This window comes from Pholcus phalangioides, unplaced genomic scaffold, assembly GCF_987345545.1.
Source record: "Pholcus phalangioides strain wild (caught in Gottingen) unplaced genomic scaffold, Ppha-v1.0 ptg000021l_1, whole genome shotgun sequence".
Classification (NCBI taxonomy): domain Eukaryota; kingdom Metazoa; phylum Arthropoda; class Arachnida; order Araneae; family Pholcidae; genus Pholcus; species Pholcus phalangioides.
In genome coordinates, this window is record NW_028301614.1 from 12,382,167 (window position 1) to 12,398,749 (window position 16,583).

The 16,583-nt window shown below is 35.6% G+C and overlaps 1 protein-coding gene across 1 annotated transcript; it reads right to left on the reverse strand.

Moving 5' to 3' along the window:
• Positions 1-476: 476 nt before the first annotated feature.
• LOC149070640 (F-box/LRR-repeat protein 6-like) lies at positions 477-15,166 on the reverse strand. Its single transcript, XM_089248983.1, has 2 exons — positions 13,750-15,166; positions 477-4,173 (listed from the first exon to the last, which is right to left on the reverse strand). The coding sequence occupies exons 1-2, from the start codon at positions 14,994-14,996 to the stop codon at positions 3,921-3,923; spliced, it is 1,500 nt and encodes a 499-aa protein (XP_089105109.1). The 5' UTR covers positions 14,997-15,166; the 3' UTR covers positions 477-3,920.
• Positions 15,167-16,583: the final 1,417 nt, after the last annotated feature.

Consider the following 16,583-nt stretch of genomic DNA (forward strand, 5'->3'; position numbering starts at 1 on the left):
GCATGTGAACGACTAAATGGGTGGCCTAAAGAGCAAGTGCTTCAGCCAATGAGCGATGCACCAAATTAGTGACCTGAGCATGGGAGAGACCAAAAAAGACCTTAGTGAGCAGAAGACCAGGTCAGTGAACACGTGCCAATCAAACAATTTAACAAAATGTGACCAAGAAAAAGTACATATGAGTGATAAAAAAGTGTGACCTAGAAACGAGACAGAGGCATAATTACAGGGATGGGGCGGGGGCCTGAATGGGAGGCAGCTCAGGTTGGTAAATTTGAACAATGAGTGGTCAAGCAAATTAGCCTAGAATGTCAGAAGAGCAGCAAAACTATAAATCTGCCTCTGCTTAGGCTCCCTACCCCAATACACCACCAAATACATGTAATATGAAGTTTTATTTGTCTCCCAACTCTGAGTTGGTCCTCGTATACATTACATCAAAATTGCACTGAACAAATTAATGTATCACAATAAAGTATTTTATAAAAGAAATTCATTTATTTTGGTTAATTTCATAAGAAATACAATAAATATACAAGATCATTTGATACAAAAAGGGCAATTCACCTACACATTACAAAAATTAAAAATTGAGCAAACTGGTTTGAAGTTGTATTCGATACAAGAGAGGCAGGTCATTACTACGCAGTAATAAAATATTTTTTAATGGTATGACAACACCCCTCTTGCAACATTGAGAAGATACATTAAACACAGTTCATTGTATATTGTGAAAGTTGTGATCACGTTTTGTACAATAACCCCAAAGCAGAATATGATGAAATTTATGATGTACATCCCAGAACGATCTGGAAGAATTTTGAGAAAAATGTAGAAAACACTATTATAGGAATTTTTGCTGCAAACTTCCAATTAGCTGAGGGTTTGTTGCAGAACAATTCAAAATATTCTGCTTTGGGGTACAATAAGTTGTTAGAGGTCACAGAAAATACACCTTTTCTGTTGATTCCGAAGGTTCCAGAAAAACCAAAGAATTGGCTTTACTGATATTGTTTATAATTTTTGTGATTGCTTTTTTAATTGGGTTGGTTTAATTTTGGAAATATATATGACATCCATATTTGTTATGGGTATCTTTTTCTCAGCCACCTCATTGGGCATTTTGTCTGTTGTGGCGTTGTATTTACCCATCTGTGTATATGTGTCCATGCCAAGTTTTGGTATGCATCAGTGTTCGTCAATATGTATCTACAGTGTCCCACGATCGACTAACAGTTTCCGAAATTGAAAGATACTAAAGTCATCCTTGCAGAATATAAATGTGTGAAGTCAGGGATTTCAGATGAGTCATTCATGTTGCAAGGGGTTGTAGAATTACTAAAATAAAAAATTAACTTTTTATACAATCCCAGTGCGCTTCACCACCCAATTAGAAAGCTGTTGTCCTGTCTCTCCTGACGCCAACAAAAATATGTTCACATCTCTAAGTGCGAAAAATAAGTGCATGAATAAAAACTAACAGATGCTTCTTTCTCAAGTTTTCTCTGATTTTTGAATAATATCTCTACGAATATTGCACTTGAAAGCGTGGAAATGTTTTGTTGGCATCAGGACAACAACTTTCTAATTGATTTTTTCTAAAAAAAATTTTTAATAACTATTACAACCTCTTGCAATATGAATGACACATCTGAAATTCCTGATTTCACACTTTTACATTCAGCAAAGTGTGACTAATATAAACATCACTGATTTCTTGATTTTAAAAACCATCAGTCGATTGCTACGTAACTGCATGATTCATGCATAAAAATCTTACTCCTCGAAATGTAGTTGAGTGGAAATACCCTTTAATTTTGGGCAATTTTTTTTGTGGAGTTATTTCTCAATCATAATAAAAAATACCCCCTCTTTTTGCAAAAATAACCCTTAAAATTTTGGAGGGCAGTGAAATTACTTTTCAAAATTATATTTTTGGATAACACTGGTATAATCATGTTATAGAATTTTTTTCCAAAGATTATTCAGCTCAAGGAGCGAGTCCCCTCCTATTCATTCAAAAGATGTTCTTTCAGGTTCAAGTCAAAGCTAATGGCAGTTCACACAAGTATTTGTATCTAATATGTTTCAGATTATGAGATGTGATTGTCCATGGTTTATGCTCAAGAGCATTATTTTTTGCCAATATTATTGCCTATTACTATAAACTAATGTGGCAGTGAGAAGATGGCTATTGCCAAAAATCTCTTTGTATATAGAGATATGTCTATACTTCCATTGACTCAAACTGTCCAAACCCGAAGCTGGAAAACTACTCCATTTCTCCATTCTACCATCATGAAATTTCCCTGTTGAAACACAAAATTTAATAAGAACTATTTGTTTGGTGTCCATACATATCCATAAAGATGGCTGCACATGTAACTGCAAGCTTGACAAGCATATGCAGGTTGAATTTTATTGTACAAGCATGCTTGAGTGTCTGCATGAGAATTTCATGCAAGCATTTTGATTGTAAGTATAGACTTGAACAAATTTTGATAATGCATGTTTGTTCAAGCTGCACCTGTACAAGCAAGCACCTGTACACCATGTGAGTAGTCTTCACGCTTTAGTGAGCTCTGCTTTGTGTTGATGTTTGTTTTTATGTGTTATGATTATGTCCAGCAAGCATACTTGTATCATGTGGAGGCAAAAGGAAAATTGTGCATGCTTGTCAAGCTTCCAGTTACATGTATAGCAGCCTTAAGATAGCCAGACTGTATCATGACTCATCACTTCATTAAACCTTCCAATGCTCCACTCCCTGATTTTATGGTATAACTACATTTTGATCATAGTTGCATCGCTCCAAGCCGCCTCTGGTATTAATGAGCATAATAAGAAAATATGGCAGCAGCACAAACATCAAAAGCCTATTTGTTCCCCTCCCCAAATGAACAGTCCTGCCACTGATCTCTGTACTTACAATGAAAAATCCTGTGCAATAAGTGGCACAGATCACTTTAAAAAGTCCTGTTAGAATGCTCAAATTCATGAGATCCATCCAACACAAGTTTTCCCCCAAATTAATTTCATCAGTAAATACATGTTTATAGCTCAGGTTCATCAGTTCAGATTCGCTTGCATGACATCAGACAAAGCAAACTTCAGACAAATAGGTGTCCAGTAGCTTTTAGATGTGATACAATGCATAAAACCTCATTTGTTACTTCCAAACCAGCTTGACATTCTAACATCCAATGCAATTAACACAATTAACAAATGCAATACACTGCTCAAAAACTTATTAAAAACAAATGTATGTACAAAATTGAAAAAAATCTATGGAAATAAAATAACTATCACTTATATTAAAGAAATTCATTTGACAGTACAAAAATGTTCAAATACACCAGGGCTTGACAAATTGAAATTTTCTGGTACTTTCATGAAAAGACCCTTTTTCATGCTAGCAGACTTCTTGACAAAATTTCCAAAAATATTTTGTGCTGTTAAATGTCCTCAATTCATGCATCACATTCAAATGTCAATTTTTTTCATTCATCATGGCAACTGGGATTTGACATTTGTCAAGCCCTTAAATGCAAAAATTTGTGGGGGGAAATCCTGTAGTTCAGGAGTTCTCAAACTGTGCGCTGCCTACCTTCATCAGGGGGCACCTCTCCGTGATGACCCTGACAAAGGTTTTGTTGAAGAGGCTTTGTTAAACTGCTCTGGGGAGCTGTAGATAAATGTTGATTTGGGAAAAAAGTGCTGCAAGTGGAAAAAGTTTGAGAATCCCTGGTGTTACTGAAGACATCATCTAATCATTTCTGTGAGGCTAAAACATTTATAAAGACTAATACATACCAATGTATCTACCATCAAACAAAACAAAGGAGAAAAAAATCAGACAAATGTTTGGTGCTTCGGGGGGGAATTCAAATAAAGGAAACTTGTTTCTATTGATGGCTGCATCAAGAACTACTGCTTTCATCACCACTGCTGTTTTCATCACCACTACTGTTTTCATCACCACTACTATTTTCATCACCACTACTATTTTCATCTTCATCACTAGTGTCTTTACTTTCAACTTTATAATCGCTGCTTTCAGATTCTTTGTTGCTGCTGCTGCTGTCATCACTACAGTCGTTATAAGAAACAGATTTCCTTGGTCTTTTCAGTCTCCTCAGACACTCCAAGTCCGGCTCTTCCCATTCACAGTCTCTGAATTCAAAGATGCATGTAATATTTTAGTATATACACATAAAATTTCAACAAATAGTTTCTTTCATCATTGATTAATTTAGCAAATTGTTTACACAGCAGGGTTTTGGGTTTCCTCAGGAAGAAACCCCCCCCCCACCCCATTTCTTCTGAGACAGTGGAAGAAAAGAAAAAAAATTTACTTATAATTAGCCACTGGCAGTCTAGTGGTTAGGGAGCTAGCTTCTGACTGCAGGTCTGGGTTTGAATCCAGGTTTGGGCATGGATGTCTACTAGCACACTAACAAATTCTCTGGACAGATTGTAAAGATCTCTTGGGAATACGTAGTGATTACATTATTATTATTACAGTTGGATTATAGCGCCAAAGCAGAATGTTTTGCATCATTCTGTAATAAGCCCTCGGCTTACTGGATATGTTCTATGGCAAAAATTCCCATTATAGTTTTCAACACTAGAGATTCTCAAGAATAATCTTTTGGAGAATATTGATGAGAATACTCTTGAGAATATTCTCAAGTTCTTGATAAGAATATGTTCCTGTTATTTATAATATATAGTTACATATAATATCCTTGAGAATATTCTCTGGAAGGACTATTCATTATTACTGGAAAATATTCTTATAGAAAATAAGAATTATTCTAAAGTTATTAATAGTCCTTCCAGAGAATATTCTTGAATATTCTCCTCGATGAGAATATTCTTCAGTTACCAAAATCTTTCCAGAGAGTATTATCAAGAATACATGTAATAACATATATTATATATAATCTCGATAAATAACTTGAGAGTAATTATTATTTTTGATAGGAATATTCTCTAGTAATTTACAATAGTAGTCCTTTGAGAGAGTATTCTCAAGAATATTCTGTCCTCGTCGCTCTTCCCGTCAAGAAGATGGGAATATTGAAGTTTATAGACCACAATATTAAAGTTTGAAAGCAAGAAAATTAAGCCAATAGGGCTGAATTGCACAACTTTTAAAAGAAATGCGAGTGATACAGAATTTAAGTGTACGTGCATTGAAGAAAACAACAGTTCTGTATCTTAGAATGAAGGTGATTATATAAGAATAGCTTCCTTTATCAATCAACTTTGGTTTAATTTCTTTTGTTGTGAAGTTATTTCTGAAAATTTATCTAATTTTAAAATAATTTTTTAAGGTTTCAATATAAAGGTTTCTAAAATCTTTATAACCAAACTTCTAAAACCTCTCATCATGACCTGGAGAATATTCTCGAACTAAAAGTTGTCATTGGGAAGGGGGGGGGGTGATTATACCAAAAATTGTTTTGTTGTAAATGTTTCAGGCAATGAAGTCTGATTTCTTTTTCACAATATAAACAAAATTAGTAAAAAAAATTAAATTATTTAAAAGAAAAATGTTCTTGATTATTCTTCAATTTTTACATCCAGGAGAATATTCTCCGTAGAATATTCTCACCTCACATCTTTATTGAATACTTTTCTTAAAATTGTTCTGCAGCAGCACCGATTATTCTGCGACGTACATCACAGGTTTTTGGCATATTCTGTTTTTTTTTTTGGGGGGGGGGGAGGGAAATACATATAATTAAGGCTTGTTACTTCACTTCATTGGTTACCAAACTTATTTGAATTGACCTCTAATGTTTTTGTTCTCTCTCCTTTCAATGGAATGCATTTTTTCGTCCCTGATGCATGGATCCACTAAAAGTAGCAACATTAGATTTTTGTGAAAAGAGGGAAAAATATTATTTTCCTATTTTAGGTGCTTGCACAAACAGGTTTTAGTGATTTGATACCAAGCATAATGTTTCCTGTATATAAGAGATTACCAGAATTTATTAAAAAATTAGTAATACCAGAATTTATTAAAAAATTAGTAATACCAGAATTTATTAAAAAATTAGTAATACCAGAATTTATTAAAAAATTAGTAATACCAGAATTTATTAAAAAATTAGTAATACCAGAATTTATTAAAAAATTAGTAATACCAGAATTTATTAAAAAATAAAAATTTTACATGAAGTTCAAAGCCAAGCGGACCACAAGTCTAATCTTCTGTTTCCCCTGAATTTAATTCCCTCCACTCAAATTGAAAATTTAGATTCCATCCCCATGCATAAATCAATGACATGGAATGAAACATTTATCAACACAAAGTGAAAAATTGATCAGGTGTAATATCTTGTTGAAAAAAAACTTTTGGGTACAATATTCAGACTGCTATGTTATGTCTAATCTGCAAGCGAACTATATAACGCTGAATTATCATAGGCATAAACTTGTATCTAGTTCTTGAACCAACTCAATATTTGCCACCATCTAAATAACACCTATAAAAACATTGGATTTAGCCTCAGCATCACAATATCTTTGAGCATCCCAATATTTTCAATGATTTTCATATGCGTGTCTTTGCACATAAAACTTATCATTTCTAATTTGATATAACGCATTAGTCAGTTTAAATCTTCTCCACAAAATTATTCTAATGTACGACCACCGTCAAGCATAGAAAAAACAGAAAAGATGATTTCAAGTGAAAAAAAAGTTTTATCTACTCGCACAAAAAATTCTCACGGTTGCATTCTTATCTCAAATAGGTGCAAACACCTTAGCAAGCAGAAGGAGCTTGTGTTTCTTCCATAGAACTTCTGATGTGATTGGGGGTTATTAATATTAAGTTAAATAAGTTTTAAAAATAATATCTTTCTAATAACCTGCATATATAAAATAACATGTCCTGACTGATTCATCATCACCAAGCCGAAACCGCCAAAGTTATGCATATCAAATTTGGTCAATGGTTTTGTTTCATGGTGTAAAGACTCACTAAGATGGGGTTTTGAAATTTGACTCCCTTAAGGGGGGGGGGGTTTAAAGATAACAGAAAACACGGCGAGCCGAAACCACTGAACCTATATTCATGATATTTGGTCAAAAGTTGCATTTTATGACAAAGACTTGCCAAGAAGGGGGGTTTTTGAAACTCGACCCCTAAGGGGGTCAAAAGGAAGTTCAAAGGTAACACAAATCTATACAGCTATATTCACGAACTTTAGTCAAAGGTTGTTTCATGACAAAGACTCGCAAGGGGATTTTCTGTAATTTGACCCCTAAGGGGATCATGGGGGGGGGGGGGGCTCAAAAGTAACAGAAATCACACCAAGCTGAAACCGCTACAGCTATCATCTATCATGCAATTTGGTCAAAAGTTTTTTTTATTCAACATAAAGTCCAACTGAGAAAGAGGCAAAGAAATTTCACTCCGAAGGTAGTCATGGGTTGGGGGGAAATGGGGTTCAAAGGTAACATTGAGAAATCACGCAAGCCGAAAATGATGCAACTATATTCATATGGAATTTGTTTTTTTCTTTTTTTGTTTAAATATCACATTAACATTGAAAACAATAAAATTTCTGAAAAATTCAAACTTCTAGTAATTAATTAAAATAAAATGTTTATTAATGTAATTAACACTATTCCCATATTAATATTACTCTACAAATATTTCTTATATTTTAACAAAAATCCCCTTTTGCAGTTTAGTTATTTTTTGCGCTTAACTCAATGAATTACTTCGTGCTTGAAAATTCTTAATGTTATTAACCATGTTATATATAAAGGTTTTTTCTCCAGTTACTTTCAGTATGCTTAATTTGGAAGCTATTTTGCAAAAACTGTGATGAAAATTAGGTCATTATAGTGTATTTATTGAAGCATAAATTATGCAAATTAATTAGCAATGATTTACGATATATAGGGTGATTACAACTAAAGTTCTGATTTCAAAACACCTTAAAAAAAGAACATCATCAGAATGACTTCAAAATTTACATGAATATTCCTGAAGCAGTGGAATTTTAAATGACAAAGGGGGAAAAATATATAAAAATGTAAAATTAAAGACACTGTACTCATCCAACATGTGGGAAATTTGCTTACAGAATGGAAATGATAGCCTGTCAGGGCAAAATGATAACTTAATTGGCATTGCACAATTTCATAATTCATGGAAACATTACAAAAATGTAGTAATTGAACAAATAAAACTACAACTTATTTAAGAAATGTTAAATATGTTGTCCAGTGTGTTCTGGCTATGAGGTGAAAGCACAAAAATGCTTGTTCAACAACAGATCAGAGTATTTCATGGTGCCGCTGTGGTGGTCGAGTGGTCATAATGACGGACTCGCATTGCGAGGATCCGGGTTTCGAACCCCACCGTTACCGCAGTGGTGGTCGGCTGAAGTTGGTTTCATGTGGTTCCCAACTTCGAGGAGCAAATGTGAGCTGATCTCCCCATTAAAAAGTCTAGCCACAAAGAGCAACAGGCCTACAATGATAAATTATTCAATCATTACACTTCACTCATAGTTAGAAAAACTGATGGCAGCACTACACATAACAATCATTACACAGAAACTAACTTTACATCAGGTTTCACTATACGTACATGCACATTCCCGCATGTACCAATTCGTTAGAGGTTCCGCAGAGGAACATGGACGAGGTGCATGTGTGATTTAGTAGTAGTATGTCATGGTAATGATGTGGATGTGCTTGTAATTCACCAGAGTTTGCAATTCGACCACTGCACATAACATTTGGGGTATTCACAAAGCCAAAAGTTACGAGGGTTAAGGTCAGGTGAACTAATGGCCAGGTGTCATGTCATCCTGTTATTGTCAAAATGGTTCTTCAGCAGCTGCTTTGCTGGTATTGCAATGTGCATCTTTATAAAAGTTGTACTATCCACACACTGTTGTTGTTGAAGTGCCGAAATGATGTAGTTACACAAAATGGTATCCTGCTGGCCAAGTACAGCATCATCTACTTGCACTTTGCACTTTTTCTTTAGCCAAAGAAATTTCCATTGCTTCAGGAGTATCCATGTAAATTTTCAAGTCATTCTGACCGGTTCTTATTGTATAGTTTTGGAGAGAGAGAAAATCAAAACTTCCAATTATAATCACCCTGTATACAGCTGATTATTTTTCATAAATCTTTTACTACTATACAGTAGAACCTTGATTAACTGGGCTTAACAGTGTGTGTGTGAAAGTATAAAAAAATAAAAGTTATTGAATATTAAGACTTGGTGACATACAGTATGAGATGTGGTACTTCTTATGTGAAAGAAAATGAAAATGTCTATGGGGTAATGTAACTACTAGTACACTGGTCATTGTTCTTTAAGAACAGCTGGTGTCTTTATTGGATTATAAGACCACCTGTGCCCCTAGCATGATGGTGTCACAACTGTTGCTGCTTCTTTGTGAAGGAAAAAACCCTATGAGATAATGCACCCCTACATTTAAATGTGTGATGCAGTCATTCATGAATTTGCTACAGATACAGCATCAAAATGTAGCCAATGGTTAGAAAATGTGGTAAAAATGAGAAATTTTGGCTTCTGTATATAACTTTAAATAAACTAAGATATTTCATATGAAAAAAATATATATTCAGGCCACTTTTATGAGACTTTGAAAAAAAACCACTTATACCATCTTATGCCATTTAAAGATATACCATCAGAATGTACCCCAAGAATATAAAATGTTTTAAAAATGAAAAATTTTGTTAATAATGAACCAATATGATATTTTTCAAAGAAAAAAAATTATATTTAGGCCACTTATTTGATTTTTGAAAGAAAATCAAACTGGTTTTTTTTTAAAACCAGATTGGTTTTAAAACTTAAAACTGGTTTTAAAATTTTTAAAGGTTTTAACTTAACCAATGTCATAAAACCATGGTTTTAACCCTGCTCCAAGCTGAAACTGCTCTGAAGCTATAAATACATAGGCGGAGATTGACTTGGAAGTCTGGGGGGGGGGGCACAATGATGTCAACTCATATATGCATTAGATCATTCGACCCCACCTTTGATGCTTGCAGCCCCCCCCCCCCTCATCTCCACCCATGTATAAATATGATATTCAGTATCTTTGTATTGTAATTTAGAGACTCACTGAGAAGGGATTTTTCAAAATTCAACCGGAACCCCCTGAGAAGGGGGGGGGGGGTTCTTTATAAATTATAAGGAGCAATCATCACTGCTGAAATATTGCTGAAGCCACAAATATGAAATTTGATCAGCATTATATTTCATAATGTAGACACCCACTAAGACTGAATTTCTGAAAATGCATCCCTCAATGTGATCATGAGGGGGTTCAAATGTCATGAGGGGGGAAATCACTGCCAAGTAAGTTTCCGATCACCAAAGCCATGCGAGCGAAGTAGCGGGTAACAGCTAGTTGATTATAAAATATCTTCCCAGGATGTACACAACATTCTAAATAAGCGCACACATTACAATAAATCATTCTTTTTAACACAAAGAATATATTAATCCAAGTATGAAAATACTACATCCAGTGGAAAAGTTTGCTATGACAATTCGCAATCACAAGGAAATTGTTGTTACAATGGACTTCTCGTTATAAGCAAATTTTCAATTTTCACTGTCAGGTCTGCATGTAAAAAATTGTTACTTTATCTGTATTAAAATGCCTTTTAGATCATTGCAAAAAAATAGATTAGATTTTTTTTATAAACACAGTGAGTGCTCCATTTCCAAAAAATTACATTAATGATACTACACATCTACTTAATGCACCATGCATGCACCTGGTACGCATTCCTCCGAGGAATTTTTAACAATTCAGTGCATGCCAGAACATGCATATATCTGTGGCCCTAACATTTATGTTGTCAGAATTATACATGTTTTGTGTCACAGTAATGGTGTCATCTGTCATCAACATTAGAAGTGAATGAAGTAAATGCCTGAACATTTATATTATGTAAATACTGTGTTGAAGTCTGTTGCATTTTACCCAAAGCAGGATGCTTTGCATTGTTTTGCAACGAGCCCTCAGCTGGACTGAAAATGTTCTGCAGTGAAAATCACTTTAGGTGTTTTCTATGCAAAAAAATGTTTTCGCTAAACATCTTTAAAACTGTAGGAATCTAATCTGGCCAAGAAAAAATATTATTTTGTGGGTATTTGGGTGTTATGCAGTATAACCCAAAATGCAGTATACAAAAAAGGTAATACCCAAAATCAATCGACACCAACCAAATTCTTTGCATCATCGTTCAATGTGTTTGAAACCATTTTAACAGCACATTTCAGTCAAGAAACTGGACTTTCTTCCACTTTGATACAAGACCCCACTTTTGCTAAAACTGTAGCATTTAGCAATCCAGGGAAAAGAATCTGGAAGCTGTTGTTTGTGAACCATATGCAATTATAGTTCCCTTTAGACCTGCTGAAAAGAATTGCTAAGTGCCTTGGTCACAAAGTGTTTGTATTTATGTGTTCTTTACCTACCGAACCTGAGGTGATCATAGATATATGAAGCCTTCATTTCCTACCCAACTCCATCAGTTACAAATTGCGGGATAGCAATATAGGGACATGGAAATTTTGCCCCCAACATATCATCTGGCATTTCACCCCGGCATGTTTTGTTACCGGTACATTTTGCCTCCGGCATTTCCCGACCCGACCATACAAGTGAGTGATATCGTTATATCATGATTTAACTATACAGTCGACTCTCTAATCCAGTACATATCACACCAAGATATGCCAGATTACCAAAATTGTCTGTTTCAGGGAAACTTTGCAATGAAGAGAAAGGTGGAGAGTATTCCTTTGCCGTAAAATATAGTTCTCATATATCAGGTTTACGATGATCCTTTTTATACAGAATATTTCACTTTTTTCTACGATTTTTAAAAAAATACTGAAAAAAATATCATTTTGAATGGATGTTTATTTGTTTACAAATTTTAAATTAGATAAAAATATTGGTTACTATTATTAAAAATCCATGGCAAGCCCAACAACATTTTGGTGCGATATCCTAGAAATTTTCCCTGTCAATATCACTATAGTGTTTTTTTCGTTACACAATTATATGTACACCATATATATATATTTTTATATCGTTATCAATTTTTCATTCAGTTTTACACGCAGTTATAGGCTTACATAAACACAAATATTCAGTTTTATTTTGTTTTGAAAATAGGCTTTAGTGAGTTCGGATATTCACTCATAAATTACAGGAAGTGTTTCTTTTCCACGAGAGCCCCGATACTATTGTGAGAGGCTCTTTATGGGTACAGACGTTTTGTGATATTAGGTCCTTTTTTTTAAATTATTTTTTGCCATGTTTGTGGGATAGTTGTAGTTTCCGATCACTGAGTGTTGACACAAGTCATGTCTTCCACTCACACGAAGGAACACCATCCATCTTCTACCCGTAGCAGGGGCCACCTGTTGCTCCAGATGCCCCTTGCCTTTGGTGTCGGGGGGGAGGGGGGGAATTGATTATAGAATTTATTAACACAAACCATACAAAACGGGGGGGGGGGGAAAGACAAAACATTACAGTAGGATGGGGGGGGGGGGAAATAAAAATTAAATATCCATAATAGACCCAAGAGATCTATATATGATCTGTCCTTATTATTTGCTGCTATTCCTACATTTACACGTGAAAACAGAGTTAATCTGCTTGTTCTTAATTTTTTTTGATTGGCTTTAAAAATTTTATTTAACATTTTTTCCATATAAATTGAAGAAAAATTAAAAATCCCCAAGTTTTTGAGAGCAATGGTTAATATACAGTGCAGCCTCGTACGGTTGAAAAAACTATACGTTGCTTTCATATTATTTTGTTTGGAATCTTTCTTATAAATAAATTTCAGCTGAGGGAAGGGAAATATTGCAGAAAAATATTACTATGTTTTTAGAAATTTTTAGTGTTACTTACGGCACATCAATGAAGAGCAAGTGACACGCTGATATCAGATAGTTATTTTTTCTAAATTTTAAAACACTTTCTAAACACAAAAACAAAACAGATGATTTCAAAAACCTCACTAATTTTTGAAAGTATTGGCAGTGTTTTGTTTTTTTTTTAATTCTATAATTATTACTAATTTACTGTTCAGTTTCTTTACACTCATTAGTTACACGTAAAAAGATTTTTCTCAGTGAGATTGGCGAGAATCAGCCATGCCTTACCAAGGCCACGCATCGATACATTCGTTAAGAGGCTTTCATTCCCATAGCAATGAGTGATGTGGTTCCCTTGTAGCTTCCCCCTTCACTGCAAAGTTAACCTGAAACGGACTATAGAAGTTAATTGAAAAAGCCTATTTAAATAATGTAATCTTCTGTGCACAGATGTGAAAGAACTCGCCAAAAAACTATGAATTATCAATGACTAGAGATTGCGAGTAGTAGGCCTAAAATAGATGAATCAGCAACCAGAAGAGTGATTATGAAAATGTACAAGCATGTGAGTGACCAGAAGAGTGACTTAAAAACAGCGGTATATTTAGCCTGTAAGGAAAAAGGGCAGGGAGGAACTAAAATGATTATAGCCAGGGTTAATCATTTAGCTGCCCAGTGTAAGCACGTCCTTCACACTGGAAGCCCAGCCCTAACAAAAAATAAGATTAGAATAAGAGAATGGTGGCAAAATTTGTGTAGCTCGCAGGTGGCAAACCCACAAATGTGGCTCTACATAAAAGATGTTTTGAACTCGTACTTACGTATCTCCATCTGCCAACACATCAAAGAGCTGTCTCAACTGCGAACGTGACCGATACATTCGTTTCACACCTCTGGGCAACTCCCTGCAAGATTCTACGTTCAAGTACTCCAAGTTTTGGAATCGGTTCCAGATCAGCATTATTGTCTCTTGGCTTACAACAGATGCCGTCAAGTCCAGTTTCTCCAGGACTGGATTCGGATTGTTTTTCAGCAAGGCACGAAATGCACCAGTTATCAGAGTCTCGTCCATCATTCTGGAGAAATCGAGATCCCTCAGTGTATATTTCCACTTATTGATGACAAGGAAAAGATCATCGTTACATAAAACAGGCGTTCTCGACAAATAGAGTCTCTCCAATTTGTCCGAAGGGATATTTAGAAGACCTTTGCCTGTCACAGAACAACCTCTGACATCGAGCTCTCTCAATTCGGTCGACTCTCGTAATATCAAGCCCAACTCTTTATCCCGAGGGCCGTTACGATCCAAAATGCCAGTCTGAAATACCATCAGATTCTTGAAGCCACAACTTTCAGCCGCCTTAGCGCAGATGTACTCGCACGAACCCAGCTCCAGTGTTTTCAGTCTCGGGCAGCCATTCTGTAACACACCAACAGGACACCTCAAGACCCCTACGTTGTTCGTTATATGTAGTTCTTCCAGAGAATGACAAACCTCGGATATCCTTCGCAGCAGTTGACTACCCATATTCACACATGTATTAGACAAATTGAGATATTTGAGCTTGTAGCCGCAACTGTCTAGGATCGGTTGGATAATGCTCATCCCCAAGTACTTCCCCTTCAATCGCTCCAACCTCAGGGACTCGAGAGCCGGACAGTTTATGCTGACCAGTTCGAGCATGTTGTTGAAACAGACATTGTTGGACAGGTCCAAGCTCTTGACGTTGTGGCAGTTACTGAGTATTTTGGCCAGGTCCTTCTTGTCCAGCGGGTCCGGAAAATGGCTCAGGTTCAGCTCCCTCACCAGCGACAACTGGCCCCTGTAGAACAATTTCAGGAGCTGTCCTCTCTCCAGCTGAGGGTCGTCGACGACCCTGTAAAGGATGCGGCTGGACACCAACGAGCGCCATTTGCGCGAGACTTTGGCGAGGCAGGACAGCAGCTTGCTCACACCCTCGGTCTCGACATAGTAAGAGAATATCTTGACCAGCAGCTCCTGAGGTAGTTCCGGAATTGGTCGATTCGTCCTCCCGAATTCATCCCGATTTTGATCATCCGACATCATCCACAAACACCCCCTTACACTGTTCTTGAACTAGTTACACCACCCGCATGAGCTGCTCCCTCTTTGCTTTCCGGTCAAAACAAAAACAAGCTTCCTGCAATTTCCGTCGAATGAAAAAGCGTACAATACAATAATAATTATACAGGGCTCTCGGTGAAAAAGCGTACGTACAATACAATACAATAATAATTATACAGGGCTCTCGGCTACTATGACCATCCCCTGATCATTAAAAAAAAAAAAAATTGAGAATAGAGATGCCAGGATCATAACAAAAACATCTAGGAAATTAGAAAAAAGAAATTATGCCTATCAATTATACATTAACAGTCAATAATAATAAAAAAAAATAATAATTGTCAAAATTGAATGATAACAAAAACCATGAATAATACATTGTCGCAGGTGATGACAACAACAAAAGCATAAGAATCATAGCACAAATAATGACAACAATAAAAGTATTGAAACAAAGCAAAGAATAGTAATACTGAAAAATTTATACACATACATATATATATACACACACACATATATATATATATAGTGAGTATCGATAGGATGAAACTTGAATACCAACAACTAGACGAAACGGGAACTACGAGTGACGAAACGTTCAAAGAGAGGAATAATAATATTAGGAGGAGTCGACGCAAAATCTCGCCAACAAGAGACCGGAAAATGAAGATTGCGGAAAGTAGCATTACGCATAGGGTGACCATACGTCCCGTATTTCCCGGGACAGTCCCGGTATTTTCTGTTTTTTTGGCCGTCCCGACTTTTTGGCAAAAGTGTCCCGGTTTTTCCCGTATTTTACACGAAGCCTACTTGAATTTTTATTCTCTATTGAGGTCAAAGATTGACATTATTTTTCAACTCAGAAATTATTTTATGATAATTACTACTATATATGAGAATATTAATCTCCCACATTTGCCATGGTGAACGTTTTTTTTTTCGAGGAATACATTTTAATCCACTGCTACTTGTGGTAATGCATCATTTCCCGCCATTGTGATTTTCCGTAATCTCAACAATATTTGGCAACTTTGTTTGGTTTTGGCATCGTTTTTGGCGATGTCCCGTATTTTCCCGTATTTGGAAAACCGATGTCCCGTATTTCTCTCGAAGAAATATGGTCAGCCTAATTACGCACAGAATCATAATGACTGCAATAAAAAAGAAAATGAGAAGCAGTTTCCAAATTGTTACAATGGCTACACAATGGACTATCCGCCCTATTAATGCGATGTAAATACTCAAAAAGAGGAGCCCTGTTACAGAGGAGCTTGTAAAACATATTTTCAAATTTACCGGACGAAAAAAAGGATGAATACAATTTGCAACAATCATAAAATGGACGGAAATCAGGAAGTGTATTTTTAAGTGATTGAGTGAAATATTTTTTATATCGGGATTTAAAAATTGAGATCAGATCTTCTGGGTAGAGGCTGGAAGGGGTTACACGCTGAGAGGAAGCCGCAGTGCGAACGTGACTATCAATAATCTCATTAAAAGTAATGCCGGAGTGACCAGGGACCCAGATAATAGAAATGTGATTAGAAAGAGAGCTTGTGAAAACAAGCT